This window comes from Zootoca vivipara, chromosome 1 (assembly GCF_963506605.1).
Source record: "Zootoca vivipara chromosome 1, rZooViv1.1, whole genome shotgun sequence".
Lineage (NCBI taxonomy): Eukaryota > Metazoa > Chordata > Lepidosauria > Squamata > Lacertidae > Zootoca > Zootoca vivipara.
The window spans coordinates 57,291,813-57,311,195 of record NC_083276.1 but is presented as its reverse complement, the minus strand read 5'-3'; the positions used below and the strand labels follow the sequence as shown (position 1 = coordinate 57,311,195).

Below are 19,383 nucleotides of genomic sequence, written 5' to 3'. Positions count from 1 at the left end.
CAACAACAAAACACACATATAAAAGCAACACATGTATCAGTGTCTATTTTCCTCCTGAAAGAAGAACACAGCACATCTGAAGAAAGCCCATCTCCCCTCCCCAACTCCCTGCAAAAGTGCAAAATGCTTCAGAGGAAGTAGATGCTAAACGGCTGGAATTTTAGGTGAGGAGGAACAAGACTGCTGAATAACATAAATAATTTTATAATGCATAAGTAGAGCATAGAGAATAAAAGTGAAAATGATTATTTTGCAAATGAATAGTGGGAGAGATAAGAAGTGGGGTTCATTCCATAGCTTTACTGAAAGGCCAGCTCTATCAGACACCTCCTGTCCCTAAACTGATTCCATCCTGCCTTGTCATGATAATAACTAGTATTTAAACTATAAGAATTGCCCTCTGAATTTTCCCACCCTTCATCCCCTGGACGCTTTTCCTTCTGTGCTGTTTCTTTTTTATTGTAAGCTGACAGACAGGGACCATCTTGATTGTATGCAAGCCACTCCAGGAGCCTTTTTGGCTGAAGACTGGGCTATAACTTTTCTAAAGAAATTTAAAATTAAAAAGAATAATTTAGAAACAATGGGTTGGGGAAGAGAAGTTGATGTGGACAGGTAAGCTTAGGTGTCATTGGCATATTGATATATAATACCTCCTCACACTATTCCAGTGCAGTCTCAATTCTTCAAAAATATTCTCAAGAGATTATGCTTCTGTCCTCTGGCACAGGCGCGTACCGAGGCTTTCTGCTGCCCGGGGCAGCAACCCGATCCATCGTGACGCATGCGTCGTGACGTAACGTCATGACGTAACGTCACTACGTCAAGACGCATGCACACAACGGAGCAGGTTCCTCGCACGTGCGCACTACGGATCATATTGCCGGGGGCGGTGCTCCAGCGCCTGGATCCGAGGATCCCGATGCTAGAGTGGCGCCGCCGACAACCCAATCCATAGCACGCTTTGTGCTTCTTCCTACTCAGGCGGAGCGGTGAGGGGTGTCAGCTCTACCTGAGTAGGGAGAAGCACAAAGCGCGCTATGGATCGGAGTGCCACGCGCTTTGTGCTTCTTCTTACTCAGGTGGAGCGGTGAGGGGTGTCAGCGACCACTGCTGACGCTGCTCTCTGGCCCACCCTTAGCCTCCACCACACCAGGAAGAGGCAAGGGCCGAGGCCAGCAACATTGGGGCCTCCGCGATGGCGGTCGTGCCACCGCTGTAGCGGCAGCTGTCTGTGGAGGGGGCGCCGTGCTGCCCCCCGCAGAGTAGAACCCAGGGCGCCCGCCCCCTCGCCCCCTATTGTGACGTCCCTGCTCTGGCACTTTCCTTTCTGCAATAAGCTAAATCAATAAAGGTTCTGTAAACATCTGCCTCAAGCACCTGAAAAACACAGAATCAGAAGTTCCTGAAGTGTTACAGGGAGCCACAGGATGCAATGCCATCTATTGCCCTGCAAATTGTGGCTGAAGGAGTTAGAGTTCAGAAACTGTATCTTATACAGTGAAGTAAACTGCTATCCCAAAAGCTTACTGGAAAAGGGAAAACTTTAGATTAGCTAGAAGTATCAAAGACAGAGCTGAGCAAGACAACCAGAAGTTTCATATTTCTTTGGCATGCCTTCCCTGAGGAGGAGAATATTTATTATTCCATCCAACTGAGGCCATTACTTCCTCTATGTTGTCCATCATCAACCAGAACACACAGCAATCCAACTAACAGCAGGTCAGTTTTCCCCTTAATTCTTCCTGCCTCGGTAGGGGGAAATCAAGAGTAGCTGATGCACACAACTTGTACAAGGCAGAGCCATCCACACTAGTCGTGGTATTTGAACTTCTGAAGTCATATCAAATTCTATGAATGACAGTATTTGTGAAATAGGTGGCAAATTTGTCATTCTGGACAGAACCTATTTCTTGGTCTGAGCAGCATTTCTGATGGGAAGGAAAAGAAATACATCATACTGCACTGTACAATGACCAAATTTAGGAAGAGATATAAGCTCATTATGTGTGATCCTTGGACAAGATCTGATTCAATATTTAGATCTATTTCATATCTAGACATAGTCCCATTGCACAATTACAATAAATCATGAGGAAGGTTTTGATCTTGATTTCCAACTTTGGAAACTAGCCATTAAAAGGGCATTTGAATATACCATTGCAATGGATCCAGTTCAAGAATATGGTATAACGAAGGTGTAATTTTACAGTACACTAATATATCACACTTATAGAGGTGCCTCTCATTGACTTCAATGGGACTAACTTCCAAGTAAATTTTCCTAGGAAAGAAATATTAATCCGTTACAGTGAGGAGAGTTATTCCAGAAGGCGATCATGGGCACAAGTCAGAATAATTAAGGATAAGTGTGCAAAAAGAAAAGGAAAGCTTGGAGGATTATCCTCTGCTATTAGGAATCTGGAAAGATCTTAATTTAGTCAAGATCTCAGAACTCTTAAGTACATTTACAAGAGCCATTACTCACATTCATATCCGTAGCTGAGGGAAAGCATCTGCTGGAAGGTCGTTGTTTAATTGTTGCCACTCTTGAGTCCACGGCTGCATTGTCTGGAATTCTTGATGGCTTGGAAACTGGTACTATTTCATCAACTTTATCTGTAACACAGAAATATTTGCTAAAATAAATCCAATTTGTCCAAAGACTGAAAATCTAAATAATGCAAAGTGAAATTAAGAGTTTAACTTTTTTAAAAAAGATGCAAATAAAAAGGGGATTTTGGCAATTTAACAAGGCAATGCTTCAGCATCGTAAGTCGTGCAAGCCGAGCACTTTTATTGCTGCTGCGTAACATGCATGCTTTAGTTTTAAGCCTGCATGCATTTAATGTTTACTTAGTGTGACTCGAAAAACAATCCTCTTCTTCAAACCTTCAAAATGTGAAGGGAAAATATCTATATAGAAATGGAAAGAAAACCTTTAGAATTTTTACACCTGTAGAGCACTATTCCACACAGTAGTCACTAGAATGCTAATGAAATTTTAGACAATAATAGGTATTTTAAAGTGCTCTTTATGCTATTGCTTTGTAACCTATTCCTGATGTCAGGCTATTAGACAAAACGATCTGGCACTGCTATAACAGGAATTTTTAAAGTCTCTTAAATATGCAAATACTTAATTTTCTATGGACTACTAAATGTTAAATGAATCATACTTAGGTCCAATGAGTCAAGTTTCAAATCTTCTTTAGAAACTTTGCTATAAGCCTGGCAATTAATATCTCAGGGCTAATTCTCATGGCCAAGTTGTTAGTAGCAAACCACTTTCTAAACTCTGGAGTACTATTTTCCTGCATTTGCCTATGAGGAAGTAGTCATGAAACATTTTGACCACAAACTCAGATGGTGTTACTGTTTGCCACAAATGTTCAAAGAGTGTGTTGAGTGATGACCATCAAAGTGTGATCTCAAAGTCATAGTATGACCACTTTGCTATGGACAAAAGGTAGGAAAACTAATCTGAGCTGGATAAATAAAAGCAGCCCATCACAGACAATGTCATGGAGAGAATCAGCCCTCAAGTTTTAAGTGTACTATAGAGGCTAACCACACAAATTTCATCTCTACCCTTTGTAGCACAGGAAAATTTGGGTCCAATAGGCACAATGCAGGATGCAACAAATTACAAATACAAACCAAAATAGAAGCAATCGATACAAGTGATTTCCTTTTAAGATGCAAGAGGAATGTTCAAATCTAGTGTTAGGCAACAACTGGATTATAGCATTACAATGGGTATCATCCCTTTAGGTTGAAACTGAGTCATTTTACTGATCTAAGATCACACATCAATTCATCCTCCACACTTGGAATAAGAGCCAACCGTATACTATAAAAAATAGTCCTATATTCTTTCTTTGCCACACCTTCAGTATCAATGTTCAGAGAATGCAGTCTGATAATATATATGCAGTGGTGTTTTTTTTAACATTTAGAATATCATAGCAAAGTTAGCAAAATATTCATCCTAACCACAGGGCCCTGGATACTCGGCATATATGCATACATAAAAAGTTATGTAACAATTGGAAGAGACTCCATTGCCCACCAATATAATTTCCCCCCTCATATCTGACAATGGAAGTCTTAAAAGCATCATACTTCCCAACTGATTTTTTCTATAATACAAAATACCTGCATTGCAAACTGCTTTAGGAAGAAAGAGAAACTAGCCCATTAGTTACCAACTCAATACAGTCACCTCAATTTCCTACAGGCAATACCACCCGTGCAGAGTGTTGAAATAAGAGATTGTAATTAGATATGTATGGGAAAAGGAAAATGGCTTTTACTGTAGCACATCTAGTTAAATGCAGAGACGCTTCCTGAACCAGAGCCCCGTGTGTGTTGCAATGTGCACAAGGAGCCCCTGCATGTGTGGGTTTCTCAAGTCACTGCAGTGGATGGAAAAGATCTATGTGCATATCTCTATCCATGTGATACCAGAGATGCCTCGACCACTGAAGTGAATGGAGAAGATCCCGTGGCTGGGTGAGTTCTGTGCGTGCATCAGAGCCCTTGTGCCCACAAGGGGTAGCTGGATCAGGGCAATGGTGTTTATAGGAATCACAGTTAACTTCTCTACCTGTGAAGAAAATTGTCATAGAAAAGCAGATTCTTAAGTCACTGAGAAGGCTCAAGATCTATTGCCAACATCATGGAACTGGACAATGCAATAGATTATTTGTAAATATTAATATCTTTCAGTATTCTATTTTTTGTTTGCCTGCTTTTTAAAGGATTCAAATGTGATAGATTTATACTCAATTTAGCAGAAATCTGAGTATTAATATTTCAAACTATGACTAAACCTTTCCAATTTGCAGTAAAACATAAACCATACAGCAGACTTCCCCAAACTGTGGCCCTCCAGATGTTTTGGCCTACAAATCTCATGATCCCGAGCTAACAGGACTAGTGGTTGGGGAAGATGGGAATTGTAGTCCAAAACATCTGGAGGGCCGAAGTTTGGGGATGCCTGCCATACAGGTTTCATCTTTGACATTTGGGTATGCTGGTATATCCACCACCAAGAGGGAAGATTTTTTGTTATGCCTCTCTAGTCCTGTAAATGATGCCACAAACTTTTTGCGATCAACAGTGAAAGATTTTGAAGATGGGAAGTATTTGTTACTCAATGTCTGCAAATAGTGTAATATTCCACATAAAAACTCATAACTTTTGTAACTGAAAAGACGCACGTAGCCATATTTCTAGCCAGACAATGAGAACTACAGGGAAATAATGAATAGGCTTTGACAGATACAAGAAAAAACCATGCATACCTCCATTATTTTGCAAGACAGTATTGGAAGTCTGATCCAAGCACTAGATCTGACTACAATATCAGTTTGCAGGTATTCGCTAACAAAATCTGATATTGCTACCACACATTGGGTTAGTGGGAAACTCTATCTTTTGTTGATCTTATTATTGTCAGCTCATTTCTCCTTGCCCTACAGCTTTTTCCACTCAAATGGCAGGTATTGCAACCCCTTCTAATCACAGATAGCTGAAACAAGTTGGAATGGGGAGGGGGCTTTGTATATTACTGCAAAGAATGGATTTTTGTGCTGATTTTTTTAATCACATACTGTACTGAAGTTGGGATGCAGTAAAACCCAACAAATTTAATGCATTAAATTTAGGGAGGAAACCTGGACTTTCCAACAATGGTTATGTTTGAACTGTAGTATATTTGTCAAATTCTGAATACCTCCCTCTCCAATTCCATCACACTTTTAGAGTGACATAGTGCAAATAAACACATCTTCATTATACTGTAGATCTAGGCTGATCTCAGGATGTTTGTGGAACTCCATGTATTTCCCTTTTCAAACATATTAATAAAAGGCTAATTTTCAAAGAGCTGTGCAGCTTGTTTTTGTTTTAGGACTTTGAAAGCTACATTGGAACCTTAACAAAATCCATTGGACTGGACTTGTGGGTCATACTTGCTTGTGACACATCCCCCTTGGTTGGTTTTTTAAATGTAATTTTGTAAGAATGTGCATTCTTGCATCATGATTCTTACATGCTTCAGTTTGAAATTTATTTATTTATAAAGGCATCTATTTATACGGTATTTTTCCAAGTACAAGACTAGGTTTTTCCCCTTAAAAATAATGTCAAAAATGAGGGGGCATCTTATACACTGGGCCATCTCCCCCCATTTTCTTAAATCTGAGTCCCCCAAAATAGGGGGTGTCGTATACATGGGGGCATCTTATAGACGGAAAAATATGGTATATTGTGTTTAACAAACAAGAAATAAAACAGGCACAGATGGGGCACAAGTGGTATGCAGGTGTGAAAGGTCACCCCCGACAGACCGGGTGCATTTTGAGTTTGTGGTCAAGACAGCACACCCATGGCAGCTCGTCTCTCAGGACAGATACCTGAACCGTAAGTTGTGCCTGCATGAGGGGTTAGCCCACACTAGCTGCATTTCACCATTAGCCCAGTCACTTAGCAAAAAGCAGCCACAAGCAAATATTTCACTAAGCATATTATGGCTGGTTTGTACTGCAGCAAAATGCTTCTTGCTCTCAGGTTTTCTTCCGTCTGAAACAAAAGGAGGTGGAAGAGATGGCCCACAACCTGTTTAGATACAGCCACAAACTTGGATTTAGATACGGGCTTGATAAATATGCTCTCACAAATGTGCTCTTTAGGGAATTTAGCTCCAAAGTGAAACTGGAAAGTGAAGCAGGGCCTACACTGTGCCTGTAACAGTGGTGGCAACCACACAACCCAGTTTGGTGGTGAAAACAGGATGATCTCGAGTACCACTCAGAAGCCACTCTGTATTCCTTACATGCATCTAGATGCTTTTGTGTCCCGCTTTTTAACCAACCCACACAGAGGCAGTCCCAACAGTAATAAAAATGCTCTCCAACCAATGTGCATTAGTTATCTGCCTAGTGTGCTAGGACCACTCTTAGCATCAGTAAATGAGGTGGCCTAAAGGAAGAGGAGAGATTTTCATATCGTCTGCAATGCAAAGCTGTTATTTAGACATTGTGGCACAGTGTGCAGCAGCGTGTTATGACTCTTAAATTCTGAGAAGGTCTAGCTACAAGGAAGGCGATTGCTTTGATCTGTAAGTATCTGTGATAGTATTAGGGACAGTTTCTCCTATGGTATTTCTTTATGTGATTCACATACAATAAATGCATTGCTATTTTCCTCTGTTTCTAAATCTCCAAACTTCCCCATGGGATAACAATGTTGCTCGCCAAACCATCAGTTCAACAAGGAAGGAGCTTTTGAAAGTGCCGTTCGTGTGCCTAGATAGGTTTGCTGGCACTGTTTTTGTACGAGTCACAAATGCTGCAATATAGTCCTGGCATGTTGCTTATTACACAACCCAGCCAAGATATGTAATTTCCACAAAATAGGCAAGAGATTAATCTGGTCAGACCCACAGAGGATAAGATTATTATCAAAAAAGGCACTTACAGGCTAATCCCAATACCTCAGGCCAGCATGCCAGAAACACCAGGCAAAGACTGATCGAACACAATTTCTGAGGCGAATATTGCCAAGACCCACATACTTACCAAAAACTCCAGAATGCCTGCTCAGAGGGAAAGGGGGAAAGGGGGATAATGGAAAAAGAAAACTCAAAAAACAACTGTGTCCAGAAATGATTTGTATTTGTAAGAAAAGCAATGAATGTCTGGCACAGTGTAAAAAAAATGCTCTCATGAAGCTGAAGTGAAAGAACAGAAGCAAATGTTCTTCAAATACCAGTAGCACACATTGTTAACAATGCAAATATAAACTACAAAATGTAAGACTAATCTAGTCAGCCAGAATACAATGTTAGCCAAATGTAAAAATGGTCAAGTTCTGCCACTCATGGCCTTATGGCTAAGAATTAAAAGGACAGGCACATTAAAAAAAACCTTAAAAATACTATCACTAGTGTGATAAATTATTTTTTCTTCCCTCCCCCCTTTGCTTGGCGCATGGGCATGGGCAACGAGGCCCTTTCTGCTATGGCTCTCTGCATTCGGCCACTGCGACGAGGCAGCGTGGCTTGCAGTGTTTCTTGAGAGTCATTAATCCCTTCATCCCTTGGTAAGTATCCAGTGGGCATTGCCACTGCATCCTCGCCAGTCCACGTTGAGGCACTCGTTAACTCAACATGAGGGGTGGCTCTTTGGGAGATACGTGTTTCAAGGACCTGTGTCCTTGGTTGTTTGAGGAAAGCTAAAATCTCAGACAGGTAGTTATGGATGGCTCTTGTGGATGTAGCCACAATGCCTAGCTGCAGCTCCATCCGGCCCATGGACTGTGACATGAGACCCATGGACTGTGCATGCTCTCTCTTGATATTTTCCAGCAGCTGTACAATCCTACTATTGGTTTCCATTAATAACCTCTCCCCCTCTGACAGCTGAGTCTGCCCTCTCCAACCCCGATCCCTAGGGACAGGCTGAACACCATGGTGCTCTTCGTTCATTTCATCATTTCCCTCCACAGGAGAGTCACTCTCATATTGGGGAGTCCTACTGAGAGACTGATCCCCAGGAGATTGTATGTCCATTGTACACTGCGGAGTCCGCTCTGGTGTTGGAAATCCCTCAAAATCTTCCCCCAGGTTGCTGTGTGTTTCAGATGATGACAATGGCCATGGCCAGCTCTCTGTCGTTCTGGCTGGTGAATCTTCATCAGAAGCTGGCACCGAGGATTCTTGCTCTTCTGCCGGTGTGGATGGTGAACTTCCTCTCTGGTGCCTGGGCTGTCCAGAAGATCCAGGAACCTCCCCATCTTGCTGCCCAGTGACATCTGGCAATCAAATAGAGGAGCAACAACCACTGTATCTGAGGCCAGGCAGATGGAGGAATCTACATACATCGGACAACACACAGAAAGAAGCCAGTTGGGAAACCAGAGTGTTTGTGTTTGGGCAAATAGTTGGGCAGACTAAAATTTAGAGAGTGAAAAGTGCAGGTGGCACTTCATAAAATACACAAGGTGCTGCACCCATAACACATACAGCTGTACTGGATCCCAAAGAACATCTTCCAATACACCTTATTGTGATTGTGACAGTAAATGTCTGTGAACCTAGCAAAAAGCTCACCTATGCGTAGTGATGTCACAGTCAGAAATCTCTGTGATGAACTTTGAGTCAACTTTCCAAGCGACCTGAGCTTCCTGTGGTGTCAGATGTGCTCCACCACTGGCTTGTGTGGCAACTTTTGAAGCACTGGTTGCTATCTTCTCTTTTGTCCGGCGTTTCATCTCGCCCCTAAACTCCTTCCAGAATTATTGCCACAAAATCTGTGTGACAGTCAATCAAATTTATCCTGTGAACAATGTCTCTTAGGTCTTCTGTATGCATTCATTTCCTTTCTGTTAATATTAAACTGAAAGTAATTATGCACAATGGCATTGTTCACCAGGATGTTTTTTGTTTGTCTGAAGATAAATATTTCCCTTACACTTGCCCTGCTGACTCCTTGCCTGAGTACTTTTATAAAGAATTATATAACACGTGTACAATGCAGTTTACAAAGAAAGGTCAAGCATTAAATAAGGGCATTTGTCCATGTATGTTATTTAAATTCACATCTACTCTTAAGAAAATGTATCCCCAAACACTTTAAAATGATTATATATTGCATGCACTTCCTAACTAAGCAGTTACTTTATGCATTTTTATATATTATGCAGGCTAATGAAGAATGAGAAAATGTCCTAGGTTGGGGGGGGGAAATAAAGTAAGCCTTCTGCCTCTGGGACAATTTACCCATTCATATTTATCTGAGATGTCCTCTCAAATTATCATAATAATCAATTATTCAAAGTACATTTCCCAATCTTAAGCAAGATTTGTGTGTGAACAGCATGATTTTCACTAAGTCTACCTAGTAAACAAGAGTAACTACTACTAATCATTCCTGGTGAACTGGTTGCTCTGTGTGGTTGGTGCTAAGTAATTTGCACCTGCTTTGCAGAATCTCCAAATGAATTTGTATTTGGTTAGGTGTCACTCCTGCTCATTGACACACACCACATGCTGCTCTTATGAACTTAATTTGGAGTTGTGTATTTGCACCAGAGGGACATGGGTGTATGTATGTGTCTGATTGTAACGATGTTTCTTATTATTTCTTATCCTTTGAGATCATCCATGTTATTTTAGTGGGAGAGGGATGTTGGGGGTGGATCCTAGAGAAAACCCATGGTCTCTCTCACCACTCCAAATCCTGAACCCCTCCAACCATATATTCATTTAAAGGGCCTTGTACATTTCATGATTCAATATAACTGAATTTTTAATCTCAACATTAATTATGTTGTGAGCCCTAATAATTTCTCCATCTATTAATTAACGTATTCACATTCAAAGTATTCACACCTGTTTGTGTTTGTTTAGACTGTCCAGTTGCATGTTTATGGAAAGTGAGAATGAAACTGTTTGTATATAATATGCATGAGTTCCTTATGAAAATGGATGTGGGGACAGAGCAGCAAGCAAGCCGTGGATCTTCCACTGCATGGATACGTTGAAAAGGGACTTAATGAGACAATTTAAATGTAATACCTGCTGCTTTTGCACTTTAATTCCCACCTTTGCTCCACCAGCCCAGCGACAGCTGTAACCAGTGATTCCTATATCCCTTAGATAGAGATTGTAGGACCACAAAATCCACTTTCCAAAATTCTCTGCTAGGGTACACATATAAAAAAGGGATGTTTTTAACCACATGAGCAAATGTCTGCTTCAAAATTCTGACTGAACCTCTAGAGCAGGGATGGCCAACTGAGGCCCATAAGCAAGATGTGGCCCAGGAAATAATTTTATCTGCCTTACTCCCCGCTACATTTTAATCAGTAATAACATTTTATATAAAAAGGAAATTATTTTTTAAAAAGGTTGTGTGAGAAGCCTTTCACGTTGTTAGCTGTGCAATTCTATGATTCTATCTCCAGATTTTGAATGCAACAGCCCAAATCATGATCCAGCACACATGCACCGTAACTATGAAACCGCTTTTCCTAGGTCATGCTGAATATGAATTCTGACTAGTTGTAAGAAGGTCCAATTGGACAGCAAAATAGACTCCCCTCCCCAGAACGGAATCTAGAGAACTGAGTGGCCACGTATAATGCAAAAGTTGGCCATCCCATTCTAAAGAAGGGATATTATTATTGGATATCATTGATCATATGAAGCCAGGCATTTTTTATATTTTAAAACTCTTTGTCTGAACATTTACAACAGAACCAAATGGAAAATAGTAGACCTGATAAAATAATCTGAAAAATATAACCTATCCCACCCCCAGCTGATGTGTGAACATTGATATACAAATAAAATAATATTTTGGCATAGTTTGTTATTTATGTTGATGGTTCAATTGCCATTTATTGGTGACTCCAGTTTCCTAACTTAAAAAAAAAGCTTATTGCTCAGAAACATTTTATTTGCTGCAACGTCTTCCTAAGCAAATAACTTCAGCCTTCCAATCAGAGAGATTGGCATGTGTGGTCAATCACACAAATAACAAACTGAGTAAACAGTTTATAAACAATCAATGGACTTAAATTCTGACACTGTTGTCGAATACTTATGAATCATGAATACATTCAAAGAGGTTAAGATGGGTTGTTAGACTAGCCATTAACAATGAAGGGGCTGAATCAAGAGGCAACATTCACAACAAAGAGTTCAAGCATCTCTAATAACTAGGATTTCTAATAACTAGGATTTACAGCCTTTACTTAATATTATAATGGGGCACAGAGAACCTTAAGCTGATGCAGAGCAACTGTGGCAACTTGGAATAACGGTTGACATCATTGTGTTATATGCATCAGGCTCTGCTTGAAAGATCATTTTCTTGCTGTCTGCAAGTTGGCCTGATAAAATTCAGGACTTGAAGTTCTTAAGATGATGGCACCAGCTGCTATGTTAGTGGTGTGGAAGAAGTGCAGTTGGTAAAATGGAGACAATGGAAATTTGGTGTGCCTAGAAACTGTGCTGCTCACCAGCAGGACTGAATGATCAAATGGCTTACGCTTCTGCACCATGTGACTAGAAATATTAAAATCAAGTTAACTTCTCTCTTGAATTACCGTAGGTGCCTTGATCTTGCATTGTTGCCTAGTTCTTCACCAGGAGCATACAACAACTGCACTGCAAGGATCAACATGTAAATAAAATAAATATTATGTATTTATCTTCTTCTAAATATTTATCTTCTACAGATCTGGTTTCATTACAGGGGCACAAATCACTAGCTTGTGGTTACACTCAATGAGATGTAGAAATAATAATAATGAAAAGAAAATGAAGCAATTATTCATGCCCAGTGCAGATGCAATACTGTTGATCTTTTACTCATGGTTAAGAGACTGGGAGTAAGCTGCAAATAAGATCACGCAGGAGTTATTTACTTAGCTAACCGTAATGCTAACACTAACCATGATTAATGCTCAACAGCTTTACCAGGGTTTGCCAGCTTATTGAAGCCTTGCTCCAAATCCTGATTAAGGCTTAGTGAAGTCAAGCTTTTAACCATGCTTAGTACCACTGCAGATTATTTATTTATTATTCTCAAAAATATTTGTCTTTCTATAGGAAACCAGCACATAAACTGACACTATATGAAAACATGTTAATACATTTACAGACAAAATGTTAAGACTCTGAGATGAATTTAAAATAGGAACAAATAAACCAAAGCAGATGTAATGATAAACATAATTAAAGTTCAAAGGAGAAAGGGAGGAAAAAGAATGCCTGAGACAAAAGGAGACAGAGGAACGAGAGGGTTAAGGTAGATTAAGACCTGCTGTTCAACAAATGGAAGGCCTCCTTCTATTCACAAAAGCAAGTCAATTCCAGCAGAGGCTCCCGTAGGTGAAAGGAGAAAGATAACTTTTGATAGTTCCCCTCTCCCCCTCCATACCCATATCCATGCTGTTCTAGAGGAAACACCCCCCCCAATCCTCTGGAGCAGATTTTGGAGAGCACAGAAGGCTCCAGCAGGAAAGGAAATACAGTATTGAAATTCATGTTCCAGCTTCCACTTGTGGGAGCATCCAGTTTGCACGGCTGCCCCCTCCCCACCAGGGACAGAGGGGTAAATGAAGATCTACATCAGGAACAGGATGGGGGAGGAATAAATATCTACATTGGGATCTGCTGTCCATGTGGATCCTGCCGCCTGAGTCAGATGCCTCACCTTGCCTCATGGGTGGGCTGATCCTGCTAGTTTGTGCAATTCTGCTCTGCACAAACCAGTATCCAACCCAATGTATCTGTGCATGATCAACTCCCACTCTCTCAACCATGGTTAAGAAATCAGCACCATCATGTCTGCACTCTGCTTCAGACCCCAACCACTACGTCTACCTAACCAAACAATAGATTTTTAAACCGCTGCTAACTCAATAGTTTTCTTTCTAGACATACAGTGAGTTATAGGGTATGTGGCTTCGTGGCTTCCTATACTATGGTTTAATCAATATTACCTGGTTTCATTTTGTTCTGGCATGCCTACCAGAGTTCTCAACTATAAAGATGTATTTGAAAACAGACGGGGAAAGGGAAAGCAAGAGGACTGTGCCAAGAGCCTGGTAATTTTTGGACCGGGTGCTCTTTTAGAATTTCATTCCATGGTAATATTGTTTTTGAATTAAAAAAAATAAAATCCCAGACAGCGTGTTTGGGTTCTTCTCAGCATCTCCCTCATAACATTATTTTATTTGTCAACCGGCTGGATTTTTAAAGTGTTGTGTGCAAAGAGGCAGTGTTAGACTTCACACAGTCCCCCTCCTCTGTGATCAGATGCCTCCTTCGTTTCTGTGATTTAGTACATCTCTGTTATATACCTGGGTATATTATTCTGACACCTCTATGTGCATGATATACCTCATATTTTTGTGTTCACTATTCATAATTTGCCTATTCCCTGCCCTGGGGAATAAGCTTGACAGAGGCTTGACAGGCATATGTCAAGAATGCTTTGATGGTGTTTCCTGCTTGGCAGGGGGTTGGACTGGATGGCCCTTGTGGTCTCTTCCAACTCTATGATTCTAAGCTGCCTTGGACAGGATGTTTGGCAAATGTTTCCAGAAGTCAGGACTACACCAACTCCATAGGATCATGGTGTTGGCGTACTGCTGGCTCCTTGCACATGGTTATCATGCTTCTAGTTTCTCAGTAAATGTAAGACACCATTTACAATTTATTCATAATATAAAAGCTACAGGAGAAACACCAAGGACAACTTAGTTCTAGGAAGTATATGGAAAGGGCACAGGCTATAATCAGAGGTTTCAGCTACAAGAAACATATTTAAATTGATTCACTGAAAATAGTTATCTCTTTATGGCCATGTTGAGTCTTACCTGCCACTTGTATTGGCAGCTGATCCCTCCCCTGGGAAGTGCTGCTCTCAAAGAGTCCTTCCTTTTGAGATCCCACCAGATTTTTCATCTCCACTACTGGATTTCTTTCTTTTCCTTATATATTCTTTCCTTTCCCCCCATATGAACAGCTGGATTGCAGAAGTAGGTATGATCTTCTTTGTTGCCAGATAACTGGAAAGTTCTTTGGGTACAATTAAATACAGCTAGCAATGCAACAGCCATAGTAGCACACTTGAGAAAGTTCTTGGAGCCGTGAATTGTTCCTCTGCAATTAGGCCCATGTTTGCAGCATGCCCCTTCTTCTTACTGTTCAAGCTGCTTTAGATAGGATGAAAATTTCTGAATACCTAAGACAGATACAGATAGAAACTGTGCCATGCACAATAGGTTATGTCAAACTGGGTGCAACGTCCATTGCACCTTCATACTGTGGCTTCAACCACGTTATTAACTTCAGAAATGAACCATAACCACTATTTTCCATGCATGTTGTTCTTTCTTCCAGTGCACCTACCCAATGTACTAATGAAAGGACGATACATCACATGCTATGAGATCTATACAAAAGTAGAACACTTGTGAAGGGTTCTAGGACGTGTTCATTTCCCCCACCAAAAGACACACAGCTGACAACCTGAATCTTTAGGAGTTGCCGAACCCATGGCCTGGGAGCCATTCACAAGATGAAAAAGCTTCGCATAAATTCTACCATACGGCAGTGCAAAAATGGATATTCTGAAATGTGTTGAGTGAATCTGCATTAGACCACATGTCTTATGTCAGTGTAAGACTGCAAAATCCCAAGCAAAGTACCGTTCAAGTGTGCTTTCTACTTATTCAGAGCAATTAAAAAGAAAACTATTCCATGTTATCTAATATGTGTTTGAAAGAAGCTAAAACTTACAAAAGGTACCTGCCTAAATATTAGAGCATAAATGTACATTAAAAAGTCATCTGTAAGTTCTATGCATATTTATCTATCTATTGCCTTTTTTTTGGCAGACATTGCCGATGCAAAGCAATAAACACGAGCATGTACACTGCAGAAGAAATAAGTCGTCTCTCAACAGCTTTAGGAGGGAAAGGGAGAAAGGTATGCAGGGGGGGGAGAAGAGGGCATACAGCGTGTGATAAAGGAATAATGTGGCGTGTTTCCACCAAAGTTAAGCATTTTCAAGTCCAACTGATTTCAACTAGGAAACATATGCATGTTTCCTTAGAAGCAAATCCCACAGAGTTTTCTTGAGCTTATTCCCATGAAAGTGTGCTCAGGACCACAATTTTAAACATGTACCCAACTCACTGACTAAAATCAATAGGACTTAAAACTACTTTTCTGTGGCTGCTGGTATCCATGACATTCTTCGGACATTTTAAATTTATGATGGTTTAATAGTGTTGATTTTGTGGGTGTTGTTATTTCTCGTTAAGGCAAAGGAAACTTAAGAAATCTTTCACTCAGCTGAAACATTTTCATGTTAATAACTTCAATCATCAGAATATGGCTTCAAGATTAGCAAAAAAAAAAAACCCAACAACAATAATGTTACTTTGGAGTGATTATGGCTGTGCTGATGTGACTGAAGTGCTTCTGTAAACATGTGAGATGCTGCTGAGTTTTGCTTTCAGTTGTGGTCCTTTGACTATGATAGATACTGCACTGGACAGTCATCTAATTTTCCTAAGAGGCTTCTCAGGGAGACATCGAAGGCTGCTGTGAAATGTGGAAATGGGAAATCTTGGTGCACACAGGTAAACAAGGCAGAAATTTTGAATTTCAGCCCAATATTGTCACCCAATGTACTTAAGAGCAAGATATAAAAGTGACAGCTTCAAATGAAAACTCACTTCACTTGAAAGCGCTCCCCACCTTTTTTGGGGGGCTGCCCAACACAGATCTATTCCATGACTATATATACTTTAATTTAAGGTCTACACTGACAGGTAAATTGAGATAGTTTTTCAATGCATTGTGTATGTGTATTAGACACGGCATCTCTTAAACAGCTGACTAGCATTAAGATGTAATTTTAAAATTAAGAAAAAGGATTTTATAGCCTGATCTATAACCCAGTAAACCTTGAATATATGCATATATGGTTTCATTGACTAATCCAAAGATTGAAAAAGCACAAATTCAAGTGTTTAATCTTAGATTGGTTCCAGAAAAGGATAGTCATGAATGGGAAAAGCAAGGGGGAAAATGTTAGTGCTGTTTGAAATGTATGTAAGATCAACTTATTTCATTATGAAAAGAACCATTTCCCTCTTTTATTATTACATAAATTTTATTTGTTAACAAAGTTTAATAAATCAATCTTAAAATAGTTACGGGTCAGACTGTTAATTACATTTGCTCACAAAAAATAACCACTGATACCATTTTCAGTTTGTGGCTAATTTATTTAACATTTGCAAGCTTTTTACAGATGCCAAAAATGAATGCAATCGAATTATTCTTATTTTATATGACATTTTAAGACGCAAAACACAGATTCTCTCCATATGTGAAATGTATAACATTAAAATGTTATCTCAGGGGAGTCTGATATTTTGTACATAGAAATTCCGTCATTTACGAAAAGAATGCCACTAAAGATGAATTGATGGCATCAAGATAAAATAATCTAAATCTGGAATCAGACATGATGGCTCAAATTCAGACACAAATCAAACCATGATGTGATGCCTGAATTGACAACACATAGCCTGTGATTATCCAGCAAATCACATAAGAAACCATGATATGAACTGGTCTTGCAAGCCATGGTTTCTGCTATTATGGTTTAGTATGGGAGGTCTTTCCTGGGATGTGCACGATCCAAGGTAAAGTACATTGGTAACCTCCATGACATTTTTATTCAGGTGAAATTAAACTAAACCAGGAGGTAGAGAAACCACAATGGGATATCTGGGAAAATATCTGGAAGACACCTAAAAGCTAGTGTAGTGTATTGGTTAGTACCAGAGCAGAATATGGAAGACTCAGGTTCAAATATCCACAAAGGAAAGAAGCTCACTGGGTGACACTTGGGCAAGTTACTGCTTCTCAACCTAACCTATGTCACAGGGCTGCTGTGAAGGGAAGGAATCATGTACTCTACCTTGGAGGAAAGGTGGGATACAAATGTAAAATAATAATAATCATCAAATAAAGCCTTTAGACAGGTGCCTGAGTTTGAATCTAAAACTCTATACAAAGCATTTTTAGGACATACACCTTAACCACTTACTCTATAAGATAGCTTTAGTAACAGCAAAATGTAGAATTGATATTCTCTTTTCACACCTTCATTATTCATACATTATAAATATAACATGTGGCCTTATAAAACAGTTTCAACATACTAGATTTTAGTAAGAAATTTTGTCCCATTCCACCCCCACTCCAAGCAACAGAAAAGAGCAGAGAGTGCACACTAGTAATAACTTTCACTATTAACTTCAGAGTAAAGGCCTTTAATATAATGTCATGTATGTAGGATTACTCACAACGTTATTTGCTTTTACGCAAGTAAATATTATTGAATTAGTTGAGTTCAGGATTTGTGAGCCTCAAATGCAGTTTAAATAGATGAATGTGGTTGCCTGACATTCTTGAAGTTCAACATGGGATGATACGCAAAGTAAGTAGGGTAAAAATAACAATACTCCCCCCTACCCCACATGGGAGAGGGAAAATAACAACTTTTCTGTCATTGTTTATTTGAAATAGCTTTCTCTTAATGCAGGCATCCCCCTACCCCCATGCCTGCATTTCCTGGAGACACAAAAGAGTGGTTGAATGCATAGATTCTACCTAGCCACTGGCCCACTATTTGTCCTGTAGTCATGTGTGCTGTGTCAAGGTGTGGGCCCCTGAGAGCGCTGGACCTAGGCAGTTATATTTGCCCCACACAAGAAGGCCCTGACATGATGTAGTTATGAATGCTGGGAGAGCGGAGCAAACAAAAGCAGACAAGCAGCTCCAACTCATGCTTTGTCTTTACATTTGGAAGCTCAAACCAATGGTTTGGGTTCTAAGCTACAATTAGTGCAAAGCATGCTTTGGTGTGAGGTCTGAATCAAGCCAAACTGTAAGAAAAATGAAATTAATACAGTGTGTTGTAAAGTATGCAACTGTACAGCCCAACATAAGAAGTTGACAATTTCAGATTATGCAAGACGTTTTCTAAGATGTATAGTCTGTTTAAGGGAACTGGGAGGAGATGCTTGCATTTCTTGGCACACTTCAAATCAGACATTGTACAGGATGGGGAAAATGGTATATGAAACTAATACCAAATATTAATTCGAAAGCATTATAAATCCTGTCACCTAACATCTTAACACCTACATACCTCTTATCTGGAAGAGGTGCAAATTAAAAAGGTATCTGGAAAATATGGTGTGTGCTTCAGTAATGAGATTTCATTCTAATGCATGAAAGATAATATTTATAGATTAATAAATTATACTATAACCAATGGGCAGAAACTAATAAGAGATGACTGGGCCATATTAGATACATATGCCATGCTTCAAGAATAGTTTTTAGTAAAAACGTTTAAGACTTAGGGAACACAGAGCCACACAGGTTGAATCACTTGATATTCATTTGAATCATATATAGGGATCCATGAATCCTTTGCTGGCCAAATTCTATCTTCCTTTTTGGGAATATTTACTAATATTGCTGCTGAATTCATTCTACTGTACTGGGAAGTTTTATGAACATACTGACCCCCAATCTCATCCTTCCTTTCTGTAATGTGGTTTCTATCTAAAGAACTAAATGAAAAGTCATTCCAAACCACCAGCTGCTAAGGATAAGATAACACCATGATAACATTGTTATTGTTATCTAATTCTAGATTATACCTTACTCCATCACATGGAATGACAACTCAAATCCCCAGATGCATATGAAAAAAAATATTATGTGTGAATGTATGCATAGATGCTCCATATGTTTGTAATCTT

General features: G+C 39.7%; 1 protein-coding gene across 8 annotated transcripts in view; it reads right to left on the bottom strand.

Annotated features, from left to right (window-relative positions):
* The window catches only part of SHANK2 (SH3 and multiple ankyrin repeat domains 2), a 361,129-nt gene that overhangs the window by 28,544 nt on the left and 313,202 nt on the right, over positions 1-19,383 (bottom strand). For all 8 annotated transcript variants that reach the window (XM_035116843.2, XM_035116841.2, XM_035116842.2 and 5 more), the window contains one exon: positions 2,489-2,619. In XM_035116843.2, coding sequence (XP_034972734.1) covers positions 2,489-2,619 — 131 coding nt within the window. The remainder of the gene's footprint in view (positions 1-2,488; positions 2,620-19,383) is intronic.